General features: G+C 44.4%; 1 protein-coding gene and 1 pseudogene across 1 annotated transcript; one reads left to right on the forward strand and one right to left on the reverse strand.

Annotated features, from left to right (window-relative positions):
* Positions 1-25662, forward strand: part of LOC147977438 (uncharacterized) — a 138837-nt pseudogene continuing 113175 nt past the window's right edge.
* On the reverse strand, positions 971-3498 carry LOC147977439 (uncharacterized). Its single transcript, XM_087519398.1, has 3 exons — positions 3070-3498; positions 1700-1737; positions 971-1595 (listed from the first exon to the last, which is right to left on the reverse strand). Exons 1-3 carry the CDS (start codon positions 3496-3498, stop codon positions 971-973), a joined length of 1092 nt encoding a protein of 363 aa, XP_087375524.1.

A 25662-nucleotide genomic window follows, 5' to 3' on the forward strand; every position in this document is an offset into this window, starting at 1 on the left:
ATGAAAAGCTTGGTGCAGTTGTTCAATGAGTGGGAGATCCAACTACTAGTGCTTGTTAGCTTCACACTACAGTTTTTCTCTTCTTTACTGGCGGCCTCCGACGGCGTATCAAAAACAGTGCTCTCAGATCATCAATTTGGCTAGCTTATTTGGGAGCGGACTTGGTAGCCGCTTATGTCCTAGGCCTTATCTCGCGACAAGAGGTTTCCACTCATCATTTGTTTTTTCTCTGGGCGCCCTTCCTCCTCATACATCTCGGCGGACAAGACACAATCACTGCTTTTTCCATCGAGGACAACACTCTCTGGCGGAGGCATCTGTTGAATCTTGCTGTCCAAATGTCCCTCACCCTCTGTATCTTTTGGAAATCATTCGATGGCGGCGGCCCTAACATGCAGCTTCTTGCTCCTAGCATCCCTTTGTTTGTTACTGGCACTATCAAGTACGGGGAGAGAATATGGGCTATGTGGTGTGGCAGCCTGAGAAACATCAGGGACTCAGATCCAGGCCTCTCTCCTTCGGATACGAGCATTGATACCTCTTCTGACCCCGTTTTCTCTGCCTTGCCTTCAACAAAGGCTATGTGTTATTATTTTACTGGCACTGGGTACCCCATCGTTAATTTGGACAGGTGGGATGTAAGAGCATCTCCAGCCGTTGCCCCCTCCCCGTCCAGGAGACGCTAAAAATCGCTCCCTGAGGACGCACCGGCGCAAAACGCGTGCTGGGGGCGTGATGCCACCCAGTTACGGCGTCCACGGATTTTTTTGAAAATTGAAGTGCGGCGCAAACATGGCGCAAATTCAACCATTTTCGACGAGTTCATACATATTTCGGCGAGTTCAAACCAAATTCAACCAAACATGGCACAAACACGCCAATATTTTACAAAAAAGAAAAAAAACACTACTCGCCCCTCGCCGTATCCCTCGTCCCTCGCCGCTCCTCGCCGCCCGCCGCCCGCGCAGTTCTACATGCCGAGGAGGCTGTAGAATCGCGTGTAGTCGCCACCGCCGTCGTCGTTGTCGTCGCCTCCGCCGCGGCCGCCGTCCCTGCTGCAACCCTCCCCTGGTTGGCGCGGCGGGTTGGACGGTCCGGCGGCGTCCTCGTCGTCGTCGCTGTCGAGGATCACGACGCCGTGCTTGTCCTCGCGCCCATGCTTGCGGGCAGCGATCTCCTCCAGGGCCCGGCGCTGCCGGACCATCTCGTCGCGGAGGTAGTCGTCGCGCGCCCACCGTAGGGCGTCCTCGTTGGAGAAGCCGCGCCGGGCTATCTCCTCGTACTCCGGGGGGAGGCTGGGCTCCGGTTTGGGCGCGACAAGGACGAGGCGGCCCGAAGCGGGGGTGGAGTCGGCGATGCGGACACCGGAGCTGCGGGTGCGCCGGCTGACAGGCGTGTCCTGGGGCTCCGGCTTGACGGGGCGGAGGGAGGGAGAGCCGGCTGGCGGACCGGACGAGGAGGAGGACGCCCCGGGGTCCATGCGCCTCGGCGTCCACGAGCTCCCACGGCGGCGAGAGAAGGACGGGGGCTCGGGGTACTCCAGCCTCGGCGTGTTGCCGCCCTCGATGTACTCGAGGATGGCCTCCAGCGTGCGGCTGGGCACGCCCCACCAACGGCGCCGTTCTCGGAGTTGAGCCTGCCGGAGGGCACGACGCCGTTGGTGGCCTCGAGCTGCTCGGCGTGACGGCGACGGAAATACGGCTCCCAGAGCGGGCTGTCGGGGACGTAGCGCGGCCCCTTCAGAGGCGGAGCCAGCGTACAGGCATTGGGTTCAGCTGAACCCAATGGTTTTTTCTTGTCACGTATGGTATAGAGATACGTAGGTGCTTTGAACCCAAAGAAAAATAAGAGATGACCCCATCAATTTTGATAGCAACGCTAAAGGGAAAGTCCAAAGGCCCACGAAGTGAATTAGCTTCGTGACAGCCCGTTCGTGGTTTCGTGCTCTTATTTCAATTCTCCGTAGGCCTTGTTGTTGGTTTCCTCAATTCTACGATGAGGTCTCTCCTGTTCGCCATCCACCACTGGAGACGCCAGCGACGAAGCGACATCACATCATCACATCTAGTCATCTTCTCTCTGTTGTGCATGCCCTAGTAGCTTTCTAATTTCTTATTTCGTGTACTTTGATTGATCTAAACAATCAAATAGAGATTCTCAAATAGGATCACAGATCCGGGTTTATTTTTTCAAAAAGGAGGCGAAAAAATTGCCTTAACCATTAATTAAGTACAAGAGAGTTATTCGGTTAATTAGAGAAAAAACAGGATGAAAGCTATTGCAAACTGTTGAGCAGCACACACAAGATATCTCACACACACTTCTTCAAAGAAGGCCTCGTCAACGCGACATGCAGGCATCATCGTCATAACTACTCCCCTAGAAGACAACATCGCCGTCCCTAAACCTTAACAAACAACTTAGACTTAACCAAAGACACTCATCGATCCAACCCACATTCTAAAGGCCATCTGGAGTCATATGCAATTCGCTCCAGAACTCAGTGACCTGCGACAAGACACCGCAACTTCGACTCTAAAGAAGAACAGTGAAGGAGAACTACGCAAGGCTGACGCCGCGGAAGATCACTGAACGAACCAGCTGTTGTCCATCATCGTACGCCACCAAGACCCGCTACCGCAGATTCTAATTCACAGCAACAAACAAGCCGAGGCAATCCTACTAATGTGCCGAAAAAGAGCTGACTACCTCAGCCATTGCCTCATCTCCGACATCGTTCCTCCCATCGTCATTGCCACATAAGCCTCGACGCCAACACTGTTGCCTTCCACTGCGCTCGGCGATGCCCAACTCCAAAGATGAAGCCCTCGAGGACGAATACGATACCAAGGCACTGTCATCGTCCTATCACACAGGATCAAGGGTTTCCTCGACGGATCCGAATAATGATGTGGTAATTCAAGGCTATCCATGGGCTGGAGGCAAAGCGAAGTGCCCTTATTCATGATGTTATCTTTTAGTGCTATACTCTTGGTGTAAGATGCTAGAAACTAGATTTTACACGTAGTTAATTTGTGTCAAATTATGACAACAAGTCAATGAGTGAACCCAATGGCTAAATTTTCTGGCTCCGCCCCTGGGCCCCTCCCTCGCCGCCCGCGGCAGGGAGATGCAGATATGCGCGATCTCCGCACGCCGCGCGGCCCCAGTGGGCGGTGGTGGCACCGGGACCCCGCCGGCGCTGATTCTCCATGCCCCGGTCACCCGCATGTCCGGCGGGACCGGGTACTTGGCCTTGAAGAGGAGCCGAGCTTCGTCCTCGTGAAGGTGGCGGCGACCGAAGCCGTTCGCCGCCGCGCCGTCGCCTGGGAAGCGTTCGGCCATTCTTTGAACTGGAGACGGCGAGTGGAGAGGGAGGAAGGGGGAGAGAGGGCCCGTCGGCAGTGGAGCCTCTGTGCGTGCCACCGGCGCGCTGGGGCTCGGCTTATATAGGCGGAGGCGCCGCGCACGCGTGGCCGCCGCGTTTACGCGTGGCATGCGCGGGGACGAGCGTTGTCACGCCTTCACTGCGCCGCCCGTGAGGCATCAATGGCAGAGGCTGACCGGCGCGGCAGCGCGCGGCAGCTTTGGCATTGATTCGCCGCGGGAAATGAGGCGATGGGGACGACGAAGCGGCGAGAAGCGAGACGAGTCGCTGGCAAGGAGGGCCCGCGGCTCTTTCGCGCAAAAAACGATTCGCTCGGCGCCCCCGAGCGCCCCCCAGCTCGCCGGGGTCGGGTTGGCTCCTTCTGCGCCAATTTCGGCCCGTGCCGACGAAAATTAGGCCCTTGGGTGCGTGACTGGGCCAATTTTTTGAAGCCGACAGCCGAAAAATCGCCTGGGGGCCTTGTTAGGAACGCGGCTGGAGATGCTCTAAGTAGTTTGCGCCCAGACCTTTCAACAAGGTTATTCGGGATCATTGAGGTTCAACTCGGCCTGATGTTTGATTTTATCTATACCAAGGTCCCGGTGCTTGGGACGTGGGGTTGCATCATACTACGGTGCATCTCACATATTTCCTTTCTGGCCGCTGTTGTGCTCTTCTATTATGTAGTAAAAAACAAGGGTCATTTACAGTGCACCCAGACGATATGGACCGTTCATCGACGGTCCAGATCCGATGCAATATACTGATATCACGTGTATTATATGAGACCTCGAGGGGCACTTTTGGGAGAAAAAAATATTTCGAACTGATCTGATTTTCCCTCCCAAATATTTCGAGGGTATTCTCGGTATGAATTTCAAGGCTATTTTCGGTTCGATATTTATCCCGTTCGCTAGGGTTTATTCCTCGCCGCCGCTACGGTTTTGATCCTCGCCGGCAGGATCTAGCCGCTCGTCGCGGCCCCTCCCTCTCTCTTCGCCGGCAGGATCTAGCCGCTCGTCGCGGCCCCTCCCGTCGCCGGCAGGATCTAGCCGCGCGTCGCGGCCCCTTCCTTCCTCCACCCCAATTCCCTTGCGATCTCCCACCGCCTTTTCAACGAACACGAGAGGAGGCCTACTGCCCTCCCCGCGGCGGCCGCCAGCGAAGAGTCGGCGCCATCCCACCTCCCAGTCCTCCATGCGGGTGCCTATAGCCACAACGTTATAGGCAACCTCTTTCCCACACCCCAATTGGTTGTTTGCGTCCTCACCATATCATTTCCCAGCCATGGCTGCAGCTTTGATTTGGCCATGCATCTCGTCCGATGGCAAGGTGGTTGGGTATGGATCATGTTCTGCGGGACTAGATGAAGCCGGCTGCCGGCCTCGACGGCCAGCCCCATTCGTCCAGCCCAGACTGCTTGATCTACGAACGTTCAATCGTTGCATTCAACATGTATTCTTTCAATTTGGCTGATAGGTGAGATTTGGAGATCAATAGAGATGATAAGCTATTAATTTTGGAATGTACTATAAACAATTCATAGGTTATGTTGCTCAATATTTATGATGCTCGCTTCTTCTTGTGCAATTGCTGGACTGGGATCAACAGACTTGGCATGTGCTTTATATGAAAAATTAGATTCAAATGGGATATCTTCCTTTTCAAGATTGCTGTTAAGTCTTATTATGATGTTTTAGCCTTGTTAAAGGGAGAGTAATGGTCCTCGCAAAAAGCAGAGAGAAAGGAATGAGCATTCGATTCCTCCATATGTTGCATTTCATTCTTCCGTGTTTAGTTATGTCCAACATTTGTTACATGCACACACTTGACAAGGTTAGTAAAAGTAGTAATTTTTCCTCTGTTTTGCAGGGCTATGACAGAACATGCTATGTGATTCCCTGAGGCAGGATGGATGTACCATGGCCACACCACTGTGCTCCTGAAGGTGATCGCTTCAATTCAGCGTTGCAGCACCTGCAGAGGCCCCCTATGGTACGTGCTTTTACTCTTGTTATCCTATGCTCTATTTTTTTGGCTTTGCAGCCTGCCTACGAGACATAGCTGGGATTGCGTGTGGAATCAGGCAGTATTTTTGACTTCTGTTGTGAGGATATGCTCATGCTTTAATAAAATTTTCTCTCGTATGAAAATAGACATATCATAATCCATTATTCTTCTAGGGTTGCCCCAGGCACCATTATTGTCACATGGTAGTAAAAAGCAAATATAGATTTCTACGAGATCCCGTAGAGACCAAATTTATTTCAAGCAAAATATAGTAACCAATATTATTGAAGTTTTACAACTTGACTCATGTGCAATGGACTAAGAACACGGCTAGGAAACCTTCTTCGGGACTAAAACCCAACCACACCCTACTCTATCACTTTATGGCCAAGTGTACACTCCACATGTAAGAATGAACCACAATGCTGGACTGACTGCTTGCATCCTCGTCGTCTTCAACCGCAGCTGCATCCGATTGCCTAGCATGGTACTGCTTGAACCTACTCCTGTATTTCATTTTTTTGTAGGGTGAATCGACAAGCACAACAGGTAGCTCTCTTCTGAATTTGTCGATGTAGGCCTGCATGCGAGGATATGTTAGTATCGTTCCATATGTTTCAGAAAATGATAGAATTTTAGGTGTTACTCTACGTACTTCGTCATATTGCAACCTCAGTTTTACTCCCATAAATAATTCGATGTTCTTCGGCATGTACAGTGCACTACAAGAACTAGAACATTTTATGTTGTTAGATCATCATTTCAGATATTAACAATCTAAAACAAAAACAAAAGCTAATATTGTTGACTGACGTCTCATCGGATTTTGACACATTAATATTCCGTACTGGCCATTGCGTCACGTTAATGTCTTCCCATGCATTGCTTTCAATCCCATTGACTCGCATCGTTGCTCTCAGATGTGCTTCCATCCCACGTACCTGCAAGCCCAATGGGATGAGAAGTTGCCTACGACTAATACTTACATACGATGTTAAATACTTTCTTATAATTAAATATGTTGAAATTCTCACCACGTTATCTACTTCTTTGGGTATCATACAGTGGAAAAGTGAATCAAGAACCTGAATCTCCTTCCTTATGGGGTTTACGACCATAAGGAACCAGTGGGTGTATAAACTTTTCATAGGTAGGAAAACCTGGAGTGCACAGATAATTAGATCAACGTGCATAGTAATAAAAAAATCTGTTCTACGTCAGCTTAATATACCATATCATGTTTCAGGTAGGTGGTTCCTTGTGTTGTTCCAGGAATGCCTGCCAAATCGTCCTCGTAGCACTCATCTATCCTACCATCTCTTTCGAGCTTAGCGACGCCGGCCACCCTCTCAATGTAAACCAGTTGGCCGTCCCTTGTGTCAATTGGTTGATCATGACGCATGAGCTGGATCGCAGCTTCAACCACCTACAACAATAATCAAGTTAATTGTATTGTACAAAAATGAAACTTCATAAACTAATTTGTGAAATACTATCTTACTTCGTCACCCAACCATACGCCATCTTCAGATTCATCTTTATGGGTGAGGCATTGCAAATGCTTTGATAGCACGACAATGTCATCAACTAAGACCATTTGTTTTTCACGATTTGTAGTGTTGATCAGTGACGCCACGAAATCCTGTCTAGCTGGTCCCTCTGGGTTTCAGGAACTTCTGACCTCTTTTTAAGTTGCTAGAGCCGATTTTCCTCTTTTTACTGTTCGTGTCCTCGGAATCATTTGTACACTCTGATGGAGTCTTGTTTTTCCTTTTTTTTCTTCTCGGTGTCGTACGAAGCATACTCGTCATTCTTAAATAATTGCAATACCACCCTTTTCTTTTCGCCCCCATGATTTTGTGGCGTCGATTCAACCACACTTACTTGTTGCTGCTTTTCAAAGGATTCATCATGGCTGTCATCATCTGTGAAGGCACGGGGCTCTTTAGGATCTCGCGATCCCGTAGCCTTCACAGAGTGCTGCTTACTCTGTCTGTTGAATGGATTCTGTCAGACGAAATAAACTACGTGTTAGCCTTTAGCAGATTCTTGCTCAATTATAGGTAAAATGTGCATCACCTGGAAATCTTCAAGGCTTGTGGTGGATTTGGAATGCATTTGCTTATCAAAACTAGGAGCTCCTTGGATATCATCCACCTCTTTCAAAAGCTTATGAATACCACTGAGATCCTGTTTGATATTTGCAGCAACTCTTTCGAATGCTTCATCCTGTAAGTGGAAGATCAAATGTTATTTCTGAAACGACAATGATTGTTTCATAATTAAGTTAACATGCGTACGTCAAAATCTTCATCAAGGTTCTTCATGGGGGGCTCCATGTCATCATTTTTTATTCCCTGCTTACAATCGTGCTTAGCAGCAACCTCCGTGACATCCTTTTGTTTCCCCTGGTCAGAAGCTTGCTCAGCATTCTCAACAGAGGCCTCCATTGGGTGTGAAGGTGCCCCGAGGTCAGATAGATGTATGTCGTCCACTCCTGGAAATATTCCGTCGTGTTTTTTCTTTAAAAAATACATCTTAGTCTGGGGTGTTTTGATAGTAAACTAAATTAGAAAAAAACTTGTACACGTAAATTTCCAATTATATATACTAATCTCATAATTCTAAGCTTACCTTCAATTCTTTGATGAGGTCCTCCTTGAGCTTGCCATTTGTACGGGTACGCCTAAGGCACTCATCCATTTTCTTTTCAAGGGTGCACATCCTATGGTTTTGTTCTGTACCGGACTCCCACACGAGGGAGGCAACTTCTTGCAAATAAGTCAATACACGTCCGACGAGTACCTTAATCTGAGACTTTGAAACAGTTAGAATCATATAACTTCATACTAGTTGGAATGTTACAATATATATTTGTGCCTTATGTAACTCATTTACCTGAGCGCCAGTCTTCGGTTTGGCCAACGTACCATCTCGTGCTGGAATGAAAGGCCTCATCAGGTCCTCAACATACTGCAGTTTAGTGCCGTTAGTATGATTTAGAAAATATATATGTTACATAATCCAGGCAATGTGCTGACATTTTACCTCTCCAACTCCCAGATAATTATTCTGGATTATATTGTCAACCTTTTTTGCCTGCTCCTCGCTCCATTTCTGGATCAGTGGCCTTAACCTTGATTCATACGAGATGCTAGAGTCCAATTGGTGCACTCTGAACTTCTCGTAGTACCATGTCTGCATGACAACAAAAGCAGTTTACAAACATTCCCGTACATTATGTAATGCATGTTAGGTAACTGATAATTGTACTACTACGAATTACCTGCAGCAGTGGTAGATTCCCCTCCAGAATTGCCTCACCATTTACAAAATTCTTCACGCTATTCATAAGATAGTCAAGTGTTAGCTGTCCAAGATTTGTGTCCTTTATCGTCTCAACGTTTCTAACAATCCCAATATATTTGTTATCCACATACTCCTCTTTTGTTCGGCATACATATTTGCCTATGGTGTACAATACAAATGGCCTGACAAAATTTGGTGTGCTGTCGACTTTCATCTTGGCTAGCAAGCCTTTGAAAGTTATTTTGGTGTCATTACGGTCTTTCAGTTTCTTCCACAACTCCATATTATCATCAAGATTTGAAGGGACGTGCTTCTTCCCATGGCAGGGCATGCCTGTTATATGCGCTACATCTTCTAGTGTGATCCTACATGGTCTCCCATTGATGATAAATGCATCCTGCTCTGCATCATATGAATTAGCGATGGCCAGGCAGAGTACACGTCTAATTTTGGTGCTAGGTGTCTTGAGAAGTCCACGCAGTCCTATCAACTGGATGTACATCCTTTGCTGCGTGTTTAATCCGTTTATGAACTCCTCATATGGCGGCAAAGAAGCATCCTGGGTTCAATGGATGTGCAAGTGTGATTAGATTCAGCATGGTATACAATTTAAACACTCATACAGACGAATATAGCTTATATATACCAACATAAAACTTGTGCTCTACGCTACTGCTGAGTTCCATGTATGTGCAAATACTATCATGTGATTCAGCTTGGTTATGTTTGAACGGTCATCTAAGGTAATCTCCATTGCAAGGCACTTATCTGAAATAAAATAAAGATTGGAAAATAAAAAACTATCCAACCGTGGTCTCCTCAACTCTAGGCGCTAATCATGGTCAATAGTATGGAATTAAAACATGGGCCATCGATGCCTTCCATGACTCGTGCGGAAGGAAAAAAAGAAGGCAAGCGCCCGCTGCACTAATTGGCATCAACAAGACCAGACGCTAAGATTTAGCATGGAATTAATCAATGAACCGCCAATCTGGTATGAAACAAATCCTAGCGCCCTCCCCTAACGCCCCCAACTTAATTTGTTTAAAAACGTGCTGAGTTACATGAATATGCAAACAACGAGTGGGGTCACAGCAAAAGATCATGGGAGGAAGATCCACTACTGGAATCTGGCACTTTGCCATCTGCCATGGCAGATGGCAAAGGCTTTGCCATCAGCCAGCAGATGGCAAACAGTTTGTCTGAAACCCTATCGGCAAAGGCTTCTTTGCCATCTGCTAGCTGATGGCAAAGAGCCTTTGGCTTTGCCATCAGCTGGCAGATGGCAAAGCCTATTAACGGGGTTAGCCCCGTTAGAAGGCTAACGGCATACTTTGCAGTCTGCCAGCAGATGGCAAAGGCTGCAGGCTCTTTGCCGTCTGCCAGCAGATGGCAAAGGCTGCATGCTTTACCGTCTGCCAGCAGATGGCAAAGAGCCCAAATAGGCCAGCCCAAATTTTACATGTAGATGACATGTGGCCTCTTTGCCATCTGCCAGCTGATGGAAAAGCTCTTTGCCATCTGCCAGCAGATGGCAAAGTGACTATATTGCCCCATTTAATTTTGTTTTTTCTTATATCAGTTCATTTTCACAGAAAATCAAACACAAATATATTTATATGACCAATATAGCATATTCAACACATATTACCAATAGTCATGAACACATATATATCCAACACATGTTAACAATAGTAGCAAGTTTCATCCGTACATATACATAGTTTCATCAATATTACACAGTTTCATCCATAGGTAGCAAGTTTCACAAGATCAAAACAAAAACTAAATACAAGCACTCCAACAACCCAAGCTTCCGTGATCTTAAGCAAATCTGTAAAATGGGAAAGAAGAAAGTTAGAAGAAGAAGACTAGAAGAAGAAGATTATTATGATGCGGAAATATGCATGGATTGTCAAAACTTGCATTATCCTACTATCACTAGTACAACAAAGCTGTAGGTTGGCATAGTTCATGAACCATGTACATCATGACAAATACAATATCATCCAATGCTCGACTATGAACAAAATTGAACAATTACACCTCACAAAGGCGGAGCATAGAACCAACAAGCAAGTAGGAGGGGTATAAGAGGACGTGAGGAGCTCACCGGAGGGGGTTCTAGCATAGGCCGAGCTTCATCACCATGGATGCGGCTAGGGGAATCAGACGAGTCTACCATCATAGGAGCAGCAGCACCACCACCGCCAAAACTGGAATGGCCGGAGCGAATCGCCATCATATGGGTCACCACCACCGAATGATCTTGCAAGGTGTAAAGTCTCCACATTTCAGCATAAACTAGTGGCGTCAAGAAACAAGCAGTAGCAGGCAGAAGGTAAATTATAGTAACTGATGATTAGTAGACAAAAACAGGAAATAGATCGCACCAGTAGCAAAGTCCACTGCCGCAAGTCCTAAACATTTCATTCAGATCATATATGAAACTCACTAGTTTCTCCATTCTGAAAGCTGGGACGATAGATGCCTTCAAGTCTGCGGGTGCAAAGAGCGAGGTGGGGATCAGTAAATATCAAGGATGTTGTTGTTCTGGGTTAAGCTAAGTAAAAAAATCAAGGGCATAACAGATTCAAGTCAACAAAAATTAACATGTGTACATCTTGCGTAGACTATCATCATAATTAAGATAGAAGACAAATAAGCCACTACGTTCATCCACACAGATTAAATTACCTCAACCGTTAATTTTAGATATAGACGGCCGAGATTTAAGGATTTAACGTTACATACAAATATTGTGAAGGTGCAACGTTTTTACACACAAAAATTCCTTCACATGTCAACTAAAAAAAGGTTTACCACGTACATATGTCCGTAATGGAAAAGGGCAACCACAGTCAACGTATATGAAAAGGACACTTGCACGCAAAACAACACATGCCCAATTCTGATTTGAATTCTAATAGGAGAAAAAAAACCAAAGACAGCGCTACACAGAGGCAAACCTGCCACCTAAACCAATGTCACGTCCATGTCCATAGCTAAAGAAAAGTACGAAAAGAAAGAGGAAAGCAGTCCGATCTGCATATGAAATCCCTAACAAGAAGTAATGCATTTGATATAATTTTTTTGCGGTGGGCATTTGATTTAAATTACAATATTTTTTAGGAATATCAAGCTTTACTCCTTTTTTTAATTTTGCGAGAATATCACACTTTATAGAACTCCAAATGGGGCCTGAATTTTGCGGTAAACGTAACTTGATAGAAATAATTAAAGGTGGAAGCGCAATGTAAGACCCAGCTATTTTCACATGCATATACATTAGTTCTAGGAGGAAGGTGAGGTACATCTTTCATGTCCAGGATCCTAACTAAACTATTTTAACAGAATAAAGATACACCCTGCTTATTTTTTAAGACATAATATAATGTAATGTACATTCTTTTTGAACATAAACAAATCTAAGCAACTTTGGAACCAAAACAGTGCTGAAACACGGATCCAGTTTCAAATAAAATTAGAATTTCATTTATTTTCTGTACCATGCACAATATGAAAACGGATAACCCATGTGAATGTAACATGCAGCAGATGTATCAAGATACGTTGGTTGCTTTGTCAACAAAACATAGAAAAATGTAATATATGTATCGACAAGATTGAGTTGGATGGGACTGTGGAAGAGAGTTGAGTTTTGGCAACTCAAATTTTATGTCTTTCTCATGTTAAGAACTATCTGAAGCCATCATGGAATGGTTACATCATATAGGAGTAAATATTCAAAGTAAGAAATAATATCAAATACGTGATAAGTCATATTAGTTTCACTTAATTACTAGATGAAAACTATATGCATGATTTAAAAAGAAATGCTTTGATGAGAACAGTGTAGAAGAGAGCTTCTAACAATGTTTAGATTTGAACTTTTAAATTATGTGAAAGGATTTCTTAAAGCATAACCTCAACATGTTACTCCTTTGGTTTCTAATTAGCTATAGACAATGAATCCTAAAAGCTATAGAGAAAATTTGTACACTTAAACATTTTTAAGAATGACTATCAACATTTTAAAGCTTTAGCTTGATTACATCAAGGAATATTCCATTAATGGTTTGTTTTCAAAGTATTGTTTTCCAGGAAAAAAAAAACATGTTCATATAAGAAACAATGGTCCAGGTAGAGTATTCAAGACAATCTCTATATTAGGAGAGATACATCTTTTGTAAAATCTAGCCGCGCAAATGCGCAGGTCACCCCGCTAGTTTATAAAAGAAATACAAAACAAAATATGCAAAAGCTGTACAATGGTTAAGTGCTCACATTTAAATGCTCAAGATGCAGAACGCTTATTTACAATAGTTGCCATGTGGAGGCAGTGCATATTAGTTGAAAGTTATAATTCTACAATGATTCAGAAAGTATACACTTAAGCAGCTATAAAGCAAACCTTCTCTTTCCAAAGCCACTGCACAATTAGTTCAATGCATGAAAAATGACAGAAAAAAGGCCTAGAGAGAGAAAATAATGCTCATGTTCGACCATTCATCATTTGAACATATTGATTAGAGGGCTGGGGGTGCATGAGAGGATTTCTTAAGAATTAGTTCAAACTTAACCAAAAATAACTGAGCATTCGAACAAATTAAGCAATTAACTTGCAAGACAGCATACTATGCCTAGCAAGAAGTGAATTATCTACTGGGAGTCTCACAAGTCAATAATATTGCTGCAAGATCTATTCCATCACTAGGAAGAAAGTCAATACATGGTCTAATTTTCGTAGTTACCAGTAAAAACTTAATAGAAGATACAATATCTAAGGAAACATACTAATCTGTTGCTATCAATTTGAAAGCAATGAAGGGATACTGATTTCCATAGATCATGGGCGAGTACCTGAACAACTGCATCGCGGCTGCTCCCCTTCACCACCTCCTCGAGCTTCACGTTGTCCAGCTGATTGAATCAACACAAAATCAGAAAGGAGAACCCCAATCAGCACCCAAGCGAGATTTCCGCACCCCCATAACCGCTCAAGACAGGGGGAACAGAGGAAAGCACAACACCAACCAGCAGCACGGCGGCGCGGGGGAAGTAGCGGAAGATGTGGTCCCCGACGCGCTTGGCGACGGCGGGGAGGTCGGCATCATCGCGGCGCGCGTTGGCGTGGTAGTATCCGTCGACGGCGAGGCCCTGCGCCTGGAAGTGGTCCTCGACGAGGGTGAGCGCGAGCTCGAGCGTGGGGAGCAGCGGGAGGTGGTGCGGCTGGTGGGAGAGCGGCACGGCGTCGGCGACCGAGATGACGGCCGGGGAGGCGGCCGGGTCCGCCAGGCGGCCGACGAGGAGCCCGTTGACGGCCGCCGCCTGGTGCTTGAGCGCGTGCAGCGCGAGCTTCTTTTCAAATGGGATGGATGGATGGATGCCATGTCATCAATCCATGACACAAACATTTCAACCAATGAGAACAAAAATAACCCCACAGGTTTTTTTACCTGGAAAAAATAACCCCATCTCTTTGCCATCTGCCAGCAGATGGCAAAGAATCTTTGCCGTCTGCTGGCAGATGGCAAAGAGGTGGGGCTGGTACGCCGTTACACTCTTAACGGCCACAAGATTTGCCAACCTCTTTGCCATCTGCTGGCAGATGGCAAAGATTATTTGCCATCCACTAGCAGATGGCAAGGAATTGGCTGATGGCAACCATGTTCTTTGCCGTCTGTCAGTTCTTTGCCATCTGTTTTTTATAAGCAGATGGCAAAGACATTCTTTGCCATCAGCTGGCAGATGGCAAAGAGCTGGCTGATGGCAAATTCTCTGTTTCCAGTAGTGATCGTGGCACGAAAAATAGCAGCGGTTGAGATCGTGGGGAGTTACCAGAGGATTCATGTTTGGCTCCGTCGTTCGGTCTTGCTGGATTCCTGGGTTGCTCCGTCCTTCTGTCTTGCTGGTTTGGGCAGCGCAGAAGGACGAACTATGATCTACGAGGTTTCAAAGGATCCCTATTTATAGGGATCGTAACAACCCGGGCATATATCTACGTATAGATTTGTTTGGTTGGAGGAAATCAAGGGAGGGGACCCACCCAGTTCAATATTAGGGGGGGGCGTGGAGAGTTTAGCAAAGGTAAGTTATGGTTTAAAAAAACCAAGGTAAGTTGCGTAACAACACGTAGGTCTCTTGAGAATCACGATCATCAAAAAGATATCGTTCCCGTTTCTTTGAAAATCAGCCAAAGGAACTGGACCGCTTTTATTATTGCTTATAAGTAGTTCACTGGACCTCTTTTAGGATGAAAATTGGTTCTAAAGTCAACTAAGATTGAGTCTTCACACGTCAAGTATTTTACTCTCTTGTGAAGCTATTTTATTACCCATCCGATCTTGCATGCTCATGCTCATACCTTTTTTCCTTGTATATGTGAGACCAAATTTTGTTAATAATACTGAATCATGTCTGGTGCTGCTCAAGATGGCACGACACCATGGTTTTCACTTCGGTGACATTTCGATGAAATAACTGAACTTCATTCATTTCAGCACTCACTAAAAAATTTGCCTTTCAGCCAAAATATTTCAGCCTCACTGAATTTCGGCCCAAATATTTCAGCACTCGCCGAAATTTTTCTGAAACTTCTAACTAGCGATGTTAAAAAAATCTGAACCTTCTAACTAGCGATGCCAAAATATTTCAGCACTCGCTGAAATTTTTCTGAAACTTCTAACTAGCGATGTTAAAAGAATTCTGAAACTTCTAACTAGTGATGTTTAAAAAATTCTGAAACTTCTACCTAGCGATGTAATTGTTCTGAATCTTGTCCAGACTCCGACGACGCTTAAATATAAATTTAAGAATTCAGTTAACCTTCCTAAGCTTCAAAATTTCTGGTCGTAAAAAGCAAATATATGTTTCAACGTCTCCCATGCAGACCAAATTTATTTCAAGAATAGTATTTGGAACCAGTACTGTGAAATATTACAACTTGATTAATCCGCACTAGACTATGAACATGGCTAGGAAACCTTCTTCAGGACTAAAACCAAACCACACCCTACTCTACCGCTTCATAACCAAGTGTACACTCCAGATCTAAGAATCAACCACTGCTGGACTAACTGCTTGCATCTTCATGATCTTCAATCGCAGCTGCATCCGATAGGCTAGCATTGTACTTCTTCGGCCTTTTCATGGACTTAAATTTGTTGTAGAGCGAATTAAGAAGGACAACAGGCAGCTCTCTTCTACGTAGCTGAAAAGTGAATCAAGAATCTGAATCTCCCTCCTTCTGGGGTTTACAACCACAAGGAACTAGTGGGTGTTCTCCATGTTCATAGGTAGAAAAACTTGGACAGTAAAGATGATTACATCAACATGCATAATGATTAGGAAAATAAATGTGTTTATGTCATGGTTAGATGGTACCAAATCATGTCTGAGGTAGTTTTCTCCTTTTGTTGTTCCATGACTGCCTGCCAAAGCGGCCTCGTGGCAGTTTTGGATCAGCGTCCTTAACCTTGATGCATGCGAGATGGTATAGTCCAATTGGTGTACCCTCCACTTCTCGTAGTACCACGTCTGCATTACAACAAAAACAGCATAGAATTTTTTCCATAAAATTAAATGTATGGTATGTTAATAATGATTGTATTACTTGCAGCAGTGCTAGGTTGCCCTCCAGATTTGCTCCACCATTTACTAGTCCTTCCTTCCCATATCGTTGCACGTAGAACTTTCTAGCACGAAAATTAGCGCAAGTTTCATTACAAAGAGAGGCATTCATGACTAAAAACTGAAGGCATGCACGATCTCCCTTAAATTTTGCTAAAGCACATCTAGATGTGCTCTAAGTATTGCTTATCTAAGTCCTATGTCATTGATTTTATCCTCAGATTCGTGCAAGCCTTTCTAGACACACCCATCTCCCTTCGGTAAAATAGGGATAGTTCGTTATGGCTGTAACAAAACGAGATCAAAAAGAAGTGCGCCATAAATAATGGGATTGCATGCAGACTTGGGAAGGAGGGTGTATACAGAATACAAGGATCTCGATCGTTACCAGAGGATTCTCTCGATGGCGACCGGATCCATTGCCGTTCGCTTTCATCTTTTGATTCGTCGGCTTATACGACGTGCCCTTCTCTTTCGTTGGCTTCTCTGACGTGCCCTTCTCTTTCATCTCAGGATTCGCCGACGCAGGCTTTGAAGATGATGGCTCCGTCGGCTTCACCGACCTGGGAGCTACTTTGGGCGGCGTGGGGTGGTAATTCGCTATAGTCATGGAAGGCTAGGTATGGGAGGCGTGGGGTGGGAGGCGTGGGGTGGAAGTATACGATCTATGCCGTGAAAAGCTTCGTATTTATAGGGGATTCTCTAACAACCGATCACAAGGAAATATTGGGAATTTGGGATCTCACGAAGAGGTAGTTTTAGATCACGTAATTTTTTTAGCTAGTTTTTTTATTTTGCAAATTTTTTAGCAAGTTTAGATCAGTAATCTCAACCGTGAAGCGTTTGGGCTTCTTGTGCTTTCTTATACGGGCCTATTATAATGGGATGAGCCCATTTGAAATGTGAACATGAGAAAGGAAGCGAGGACTCCAACGGCTGCGACGAGCCCCTCCCAATTATTTGTGAAGTATTTTACTCTCTTGTGAAGCTATTTTATCGCCCATCCGATCTTGCATGCTCAAAATCATACCTTTTTTCTTCGTATCTGTGAGACCAAATTTTGTTAATAACACTGAATCATTTCTGGTGCTGCTCAAGATGGCACGATACCATGGTTTTCACTTCGGTGAGATTTCGATGAAATAACTGAACTTCATTCATTTAAGCACTCACTGCAATATTTGCCTTTCAGCCAAAATATTTCAGCACTAACTGAAATTTTTCTGAAACTTCTAACTAGCAATGTTAAAAAAATTATGAAACTTCTAACTAGCGATGTTAAAAAAATTCTGACACTTCTAACTAGCGATGTAATTGTTCCGAATCTTGTCCAGACTCCAATGACACTTAAATATAAATTTAATAATTCAGTTAACCTTCCTAAGATTCAAAAGTTCTGGTTGTAAAAAGCAAATATATGTTTCAACGTCTCCCATGCAGACCAAATTTATTTCAAGAATAGTATTTGGAACCAGTACTGTGAAATATTACAACTTGAATAATCCGCACTGGACTATGAACATGGCTAGGAAACCTTCTTCGGGACTAAAACCAAACCACACCCTAGTCTACCGCTTCATAACCAAGTGTACACTCCAGATCTAAGAATCAACCACTGCTAGACTAACTGCTTGCATCTTCATGATCTTCAAGCGCAGCTGCATCCGATAGGCTAGCAATGTATGTCTTCAGCCTTTTCATGGACTTCAATTTGTTGTAGGGCGAAGTAAGAAGAACAACAGGAAGCTCTCTTCTATAATTGTCAATGTATGCCTGCATGGGAGGATATGTTAGTATCGTTCCATATGTTTACAAAATTGATAGAATTTTAGGTGTTACTCTACGTACTTGGTCATAACGCGGCGTAAGATCTTCTCCCGTAAAGAATTCGATGTTCTTCAGCATGTAGAGTGCACAAGTAGAACTACAACAATTAATTCTGTTAGCACCATTTCACGTATTAAAAATTCAAAACATATTTAGAAGCTAATACTGTTGACTGACTTGTCATCTTGTCTTGGCACAGGAACATGCTTTACTGTCCATTGGGTCACGTTTATGTCTTGCCATGCATGGCTTTGAGGTCCATTGATTCGCAGCAATGCTCTCAGATGTGCTTCCACCCCACGTATCTGCCAAAGTCCATGGTATGAGAAGTTGCTCACGGTTCAAGGTTAGGTATGATGCTAAATGCTGTGTGATGACCCACAAGTATAGGGGATCTATCGTAGTCCTTTCGATAAGTAAGAGTGTCGATACTAGCGAGGAGCAGAAGGAAATGATAAGCGGTTTTCAGCAAGGTATTCTCTGCAAGTACTGAAATAAGTGGTAACAGATAGTTTTGTGATAAGGTAAATTGTAACAAGAAACAAGTAACTAAAGTAAATAAGGTGCAGCAAGGTGGCCCGGTCCTTTTTGTAGCAAAGGACAAGCCGGAACAAACTCTTATAATAGGACACATGGGAATATCGTCAAGCTAGTTTTCATCACGTTCATATGATTCGCGTTCGGTACTTTGATAATTTGATATGTGGGTGGACCGGTGCTTGGGTGCTGTTCTTACTTGAACAAGCATCCCACTTATGATTAACCTCTATTGCAAGCATCCGCAACTACAACAAAAGTATTAAGGTAAACCTAACCATAGCATGAAACATATGGATCCAAATCAGCCCCTTACGAAGCAACACATAAACTAGGGTTTAAGCTTCTGTCACTCTAGCAACCCATCATCTACTTATTACTTCCCAATGCCTTCCTCTAGGCCCAAATAATGGTGAAGTGTTATGTAGTCGACGTTCACATAACACCACTAGAGGCTAGACAACATACATCTTATCAAAATATCAAACGAATACCAAATTCACATGACTACTAATAGCAAGACTTCTCCCTTGTCCTCAGGAACAAACGTAACTACTCACAAAGCATATTCATGTTCATAATCAGAGGGGTAATAATATGCAAATAGGATCTGAACATATGATCTTCCACCAATTAAACCAACTAGCATCAACTACAAGGAGTAATCAACACTACTAGCAACCTACTAGCACCAATCCCGGACTTTGGGACAAGAATTGGATACAAGAGATGAACTAGGGTTTGGAGATGAGATGGTGCTGGTGAAGATGTTAATGGAGATTTCCCTCTCCCGATGAGAGGAGCGTTGGTGATGACGATGGTGATGATTTCCCCCTCCCGGAGGGAAGTATCCCTGGCAGAACAGCTCTGCCAGAGCTCTAGATTGGTTCCGCCAAGGTTCCGCCTCGTGGCGGCGGAGTCTCGTCCCGAAAGGTTCCTTCTGATTTTTTTCTCATCGAAAGACTTCATATAGCAGAAGATGGGCGTCGGAGACCCACCAGGGGGCCCACGAGGTAGGGGGCGTGCCCTAGGAGGGGGGGGGGGCGCCCCACACCCTCGTGAGCAGGGTGTGGGCCCCTGGACTTCATCTTTGGCGAGGATTTTTCTTTATTTATTTTAAGATATTCCGTGGAGTTTTAGGACTTTTGGAGTTGCGCAGAATAGGTCTCTAATATTTGCTCCTTTTCCAGCCCAGAATTCCAGCTGCCGGCATTCTCCCTCCTTATGTAAACCTTGTAAAATAAGAGAGAATAGCCATAAGTATTGTGACATAACATGAAATAACAGCCCATATTGCAATAAATATCGATATAAAAGCATGATGCAAAATGGACGTATCACTGTGTTATATTGGAAGACGTTTAAAATCTCACCACGTGAACCACTTGTGTTACTATGTAGCTGAAAAGTGAATCAAGAATCTGAATCTCCCTCTTTCTGGGGTTTACAACCACAAGGAACCAGTGGGTGTTCGCCATGTTCGTAGGTAGAAAAACCTGGACAACAAAGATGATTACATCAACATGCATAATGATTACAAAAATAAATGTGTTTATGTAATGGTTAGATGGTACCAGATCATGTCTGAGGTAGTTGTCTCCTTTTGTTGTTCCATGACTGCCCGCCAAAGCGGCCTCGTGGCAGTTCTCTACCTTACCATCTCTTTCGAGGATAGCGACGCCAGCCAAACCAGTTGCCCGTCCCTTATGTCCTTAGGATGATCATGACGCATGACCTGAATCACATCATCAACCAACTAAAACAAAATTCAAGTTAATTGTATTGTGCAAAAGAAAATTGATAAAATAATTTGGCAAATATCTTACTTCGTCACCCAACCATTTGTCATCTAAAACTGCATCTGTCATGGTGAGGCATTGCAAATGCTTCTGTAGCAGAACAATGTCATTAATTACCACCAATTCACTACTAGGGAAAATCCTATACACAGAATCTTATCAGCAGCGTGCTTTAAAATAAGGCGTTGCTGCTAATTAGCAGTAGCGAGCTCAAGAATAACTCGCTGCTGAAATAAATATAGCTGTAGCGCGCCCGCTCAAAGACACGCTACTGCTATAATTCCCACGAGGCCGCCGCGAGGCTAGTTATAGCAGCAACGCGTTATAACGATGGGCGCTACTGCTACGTAGCATAGTAGCAGCGCATTTCGCTACCGCTACTGCTAAGCCATTCCATCTCCCACCCCCATCTCCTCTATCGATCCGATCCACTCACAGTCACACACTCACTGGATCCCCTCTCAATCCCCTGCGCCGGTCCTCCCCCGTGGCCCTCCTCCCTCTGCGCCACTGTCACCTCCTCCTCCTTGCTGGACTCGGTACCGGCCTCCTCCTCCGTCCTCCCTCTCCACTCGCCGCTGGCCGGCCCCTCCTCGCTCCGCCTTCCTCCTCCATCCTCCCTCCACTAGCCGCCGGCCGGCCCCTCCTCACTCCACCTTCCTCCTCCGTCCTACTCTCTTCTCCCTCGTCGAGTCGCCCCTCCTTCTGCCTCCTGCCTGCTACATTTTGATTTAGTAGGCTATTTCATATGCAAAATTTTGATTTAGTTGATATGATTTAGTTGATTTAGTAGGCTAGTTGATTTAGTTGATTTAGAACATTTTGATTTAGTTGATTTAGTAGGCTAGTTGATTTAGAACATTTTGATTTAGTTGATTTAGTAGGCTAGTTGATTTAGAACATTTTGATTTAGTTGATTTAGTAGGCTAGTTCATTTAGTTGATTTATAACATTTTGATTTAGTTGATTTAGTAGGCTAGTTCATTTAGTTGATTTAGTATGCACCATTTTATTGTTATTTTTTCTGTACATGGATAGGTACGTAGTTGCTTTTGTTTTTTAATAAGTTACTTTTTGGCAAAATGTAGGTGGTACCTTGTCATCTAATATGTTACTAGATCTTAGGATTATAATTGTCCATCAAATTGCTTCCCCCAAGCTTAGACCTCGCTTGTCCTCAAGCGAAAAGCCGATAACAATAAATATGTCCTCATGTTTAGAGGTAGAGTCATCGATAAAAATAAAATACGGACATGAAGGCATGATGATTATCCTCATAATAGCAACATATATAGATTTTTTTCATATGATTACTTATGTTCAAGCGATGATCTTTTCACAATGCAAAAGTATGAATCATAAACCTTATTGGGCTCCAACAAACTATAATCTCAGTCATCGAAACAATTGCAATTGATCATAACATCGGAAAGAGTCTATGTCAGAGCTTAAAAGCAAGTGCACATACTCAACTATCATCTAGTCCTTCATAATTGCTAACACTCACGCGATACTTGTGGTTACGGAGTTTTAATCGGACACAGAGAAAGATAGGGGCTTATAGTTTTGCCCCACAACCTTTTACCTCAGGGGTAATGTCAACAATAATGGTTCATGCTCCCCTACATCCAATTAGATATATATATCATGTTCTTTCCAACATGCTGAGCTTGCCAAAGGATAAAATGAAAAAGAAAGGGTGAAGATCACCGTGACTCTTGCAAAAGGTAGAAGATAATAATAAAGGATAGGCCCTTCGCAGAGGGAAGCAGAGGTTGCCATGCGCTTTTATGGTTGGATGCACAAAATCTCAATGCGAAAGAACGTCACTTTATATTGCCCCTTGTGATATGCACCTTTATTATGCAGTCCGTCGCTTTTATTACTTTCACATCACAAGATCGTATAAAGCTTATTCCTCCCACACCAATCAATCATACATATTTAGAGCAATTTTTATTGCTTTGCACCGATGACAACTTACTTGAAGGATCTTACTCAATCCATAGGTAGATATGGTGGACTCTCATGGCAAAACTGTTTTAAGGGTATTTGGAAGCACAAGTAGTATCTCTACTTGGTGCCGAGAATTTGGCTAGCAAGAGGGGGACAAGCAAGCTCAACAAGTTAGAGGATCCATGACAACATACTTTATCTCAGATATAAGAAAGACATAACTCATTATGTTGTCTTCCTTGTCCAACATCAACTCTTTAGCATGTCATATTTTAATGAGTGCTCCCAATCATAAAAGATGTCAATGATAATATATCTATATGTGAAAACCTCTCTTTCCTTATTACTTCCTATTAATTGCAACGATGGCCAAATCTATGTCTGCCAACTCCCAACAACTTTTAATCATCATACTCTTTCTATGTGAAGTCATTACTTTCAATAAGATCAATATGAACTCTTTGTTTCTTTTTATTCTTTTTATTCTTTTCTTTTATTCACCCAAGATCGTGGCAAAATAATCAGGCCCTTGACTCAACACTAATCTTTATTATATATAGCTCACGGACTCGATTACAAAGAGAGATCATAAAGCAAAACTCAAAACTAGATCATGCCATAAACTTTATTCTACTAGATCTAGATACTACTAATAGGACCGAACTAAGAAAAACGGTAAAGATAGGAGTTGTGATGTGATACGATACCGGGGCACCTCCCCCAAGCTTGGCAGTTGCCAAGGGGAGTGCCCATACCCATGTGATTATGTCTCCTTCTTTGTTGTTGGTGTAATATTCTTGGCGATGATTGTTGGGGAACGTAGTAATTTCAAAAAATTTCCTACACACACGCAAGATCATGGTGATGCATAGCAACGAGATGGGAGAGTGTTGTCTACGTACCCTCGTAGACCGAAGCGGAAGCGTTGACGCAACATAGAGGAAGTAGTCGTACGTCTTCCCGGTCCAACCAATCCAAGCACCGTTACTCCGGCACCTCTGAGTTCTTGGCACACGTTCAGCTCGATGACGCACCCCGAGCTCCGATCCAGCAAAGCTTCGGGGAGGAGTTCCGTCAGCACGATGGTGTGGTGACGATGAAGATGTTCTACCGGCGCAGGGCTTCGCCTAAGCACTGCAACGATATGACCGAGGTGGAATATGGTGGAGGGGGGCACCGCACACGGCTAAGGAACGATCACGAAGATCAACTTGTGTGTTCTAGGGTGCCCCCTGCCCCCGTATATAAAGGAGGGAGGAGGAGGTGCGGCCGGCCCCAAGGGGTGCGCCTGGAGGAGTCCTACTCCCACCGGGAGTAGGACTCCCCCCTCTCTTGCCTTGTTGGAGAAGGAAAGGGGGAGGGAGAAGAGGAAAGGGGGGCGCCGCCCCCCTTCCTTGTCCTATTCGGACTAGGGGGGAGGGGGCGCGCGGCCTGCCCTGGCCGGCCCCTCTCTTCTCCCTTATGGCCCATGTAGGCCCATTAACCCCCCTCCCCCCCCGGGGGGGGGGGGGGTTCCGGTAACCCCCCGGTACTCCGGTAAAATGCCGATTTTACCCGGAACAATTCCGTTGTCCAAATATAGGCTTCCAATATATCGATCTTTATGTCTCGACCATTTCGAGACTCCTCGTCATGTCCGTGATCACATCCGGGACTCCGAACAACCTTCGATACATAAAAAATGCATAAACTCATAATAACTGTCATCGTAACGTTAAGCGTGCGGACCCTACGGTTCGAGAACAATGTAGACATGACCGAGACACGTCTCCAGTCAATAACCAATAGCGGGACCTGGATGCCCATATTGGCTCCTACATATTCTACGAAGATCTTTATCGGTCAGACCGCATAACAGTATACGTTGTTCCCTTTGTCATCGGTATGTTACTTGCCCGAGATTCGATCGTCGGTATCCAATACCTAGTTCAATCTCATTACCGGCAAGTCTCTTTACTCGTTCCGTAATACATCATCCCACAACTAACATATTAGTTGTAATGCTTGCAAGGCTTATGTGATGTGCATTACCGAGAGGGCCCAGAGATACCTCTTCGACATTCGGAGTGACAAATCCTAATCTCGAAATATGCCAACCCAACAAGTACCTTTGGAGACACCTGTAGAGCACCTTTATAATCACCCAGTTACGTTGTGACGTTTGGTAGCACACAAAGTGTTCCTCCGGTAAACGGGAGTTGCATAATCACATATTCATAGGAACATGTATAAGTCATGAAGAAAGCAATAGCAACATACTAAACGATCGGGTGCTAAGCTAATGGAATGGGTCATGTCAATCAGATCATTCAACTAATGATGTGACCTCGTTAATCAAATAACAACTCTTTGTTCATGGTTAGGAAACATAACCATCTTTGATTAACGAGATAGTCAAGTAGAGGCATACTAGTGACACTCTATTTGTTTATATATTCACACATGTATTATGTTTCCGATTAATACAATTCTAGCATGAATAATAAACATTTATCATGATATATGAGGAAATAAATAATAACTTTATTATTGCCTGTAGGGCATATTTCCTTCAGTCTCCCACTGGCACTAGAGTCAATAATCTAGATTACACAGTAATGATTCTAACACCCATGGTGCTTTGGTGCTGATCATGTTTTGCTCGTGGAAGAGGCTTAGTCAACGGGTCTGCTACATTCAGATCCGTATGTATCTTGCAAATCTCTATGTCTCCCACCTGGACTAGATCCCGGATGGAATTGAAGCGTCTCTTGATGTGCTTGGTTCTCTTGTGAAATCTGGATTCCTTTGCCAAGGCAATTGCACCAGTATTGTCACAAAAGATTTTCATTGGACCCGATGCACTAGGTATGACACCTAGATCGGATATGAACTCCTTCATCCAGACTCCTTCGTTTGCTGCTTCCGAAGCAGCTATGTACTCCGCTTCACATGTAGATCCCGCCACGACACTTTGTTTAGAACTGCACCAACTGACAGCTCCACCGTTTAATGTAAACACGTATCCGGTTTGCGATTTAGAATTGTTCGGATCAGTGTCAAAGCTTGCATCAACGTAACCGTTTACGATGAGCTCTTTGTCACCTCCATATACGAGAAACATATCCTTAGTCCTCTTCAGGTACTTCAGGATGTTCTTGACCGCTGTCCAGTGATCCACTCCTGGATTACTTTGGTACCTCCCTGCTAAACTTAAAGCAAGGCACACATCAGGTCTAGTACACA

The sequence above is a fragment of the Triticum urartu genome, chromosome 4A (genome assembly GCF_056163025.1).
Source record: "Triticum urartu cultivar PI428250 chromosome 4A, HENAU_Tu73, whole genome shotgun sequence".
Classification (NCBI taxonomy): domain Eukaryota; kingdom Viridiplantae; phylum Streptophyta; class Magnoliopsida; order Poales; family Poaceae; genus Triticum; species Triticum urartu.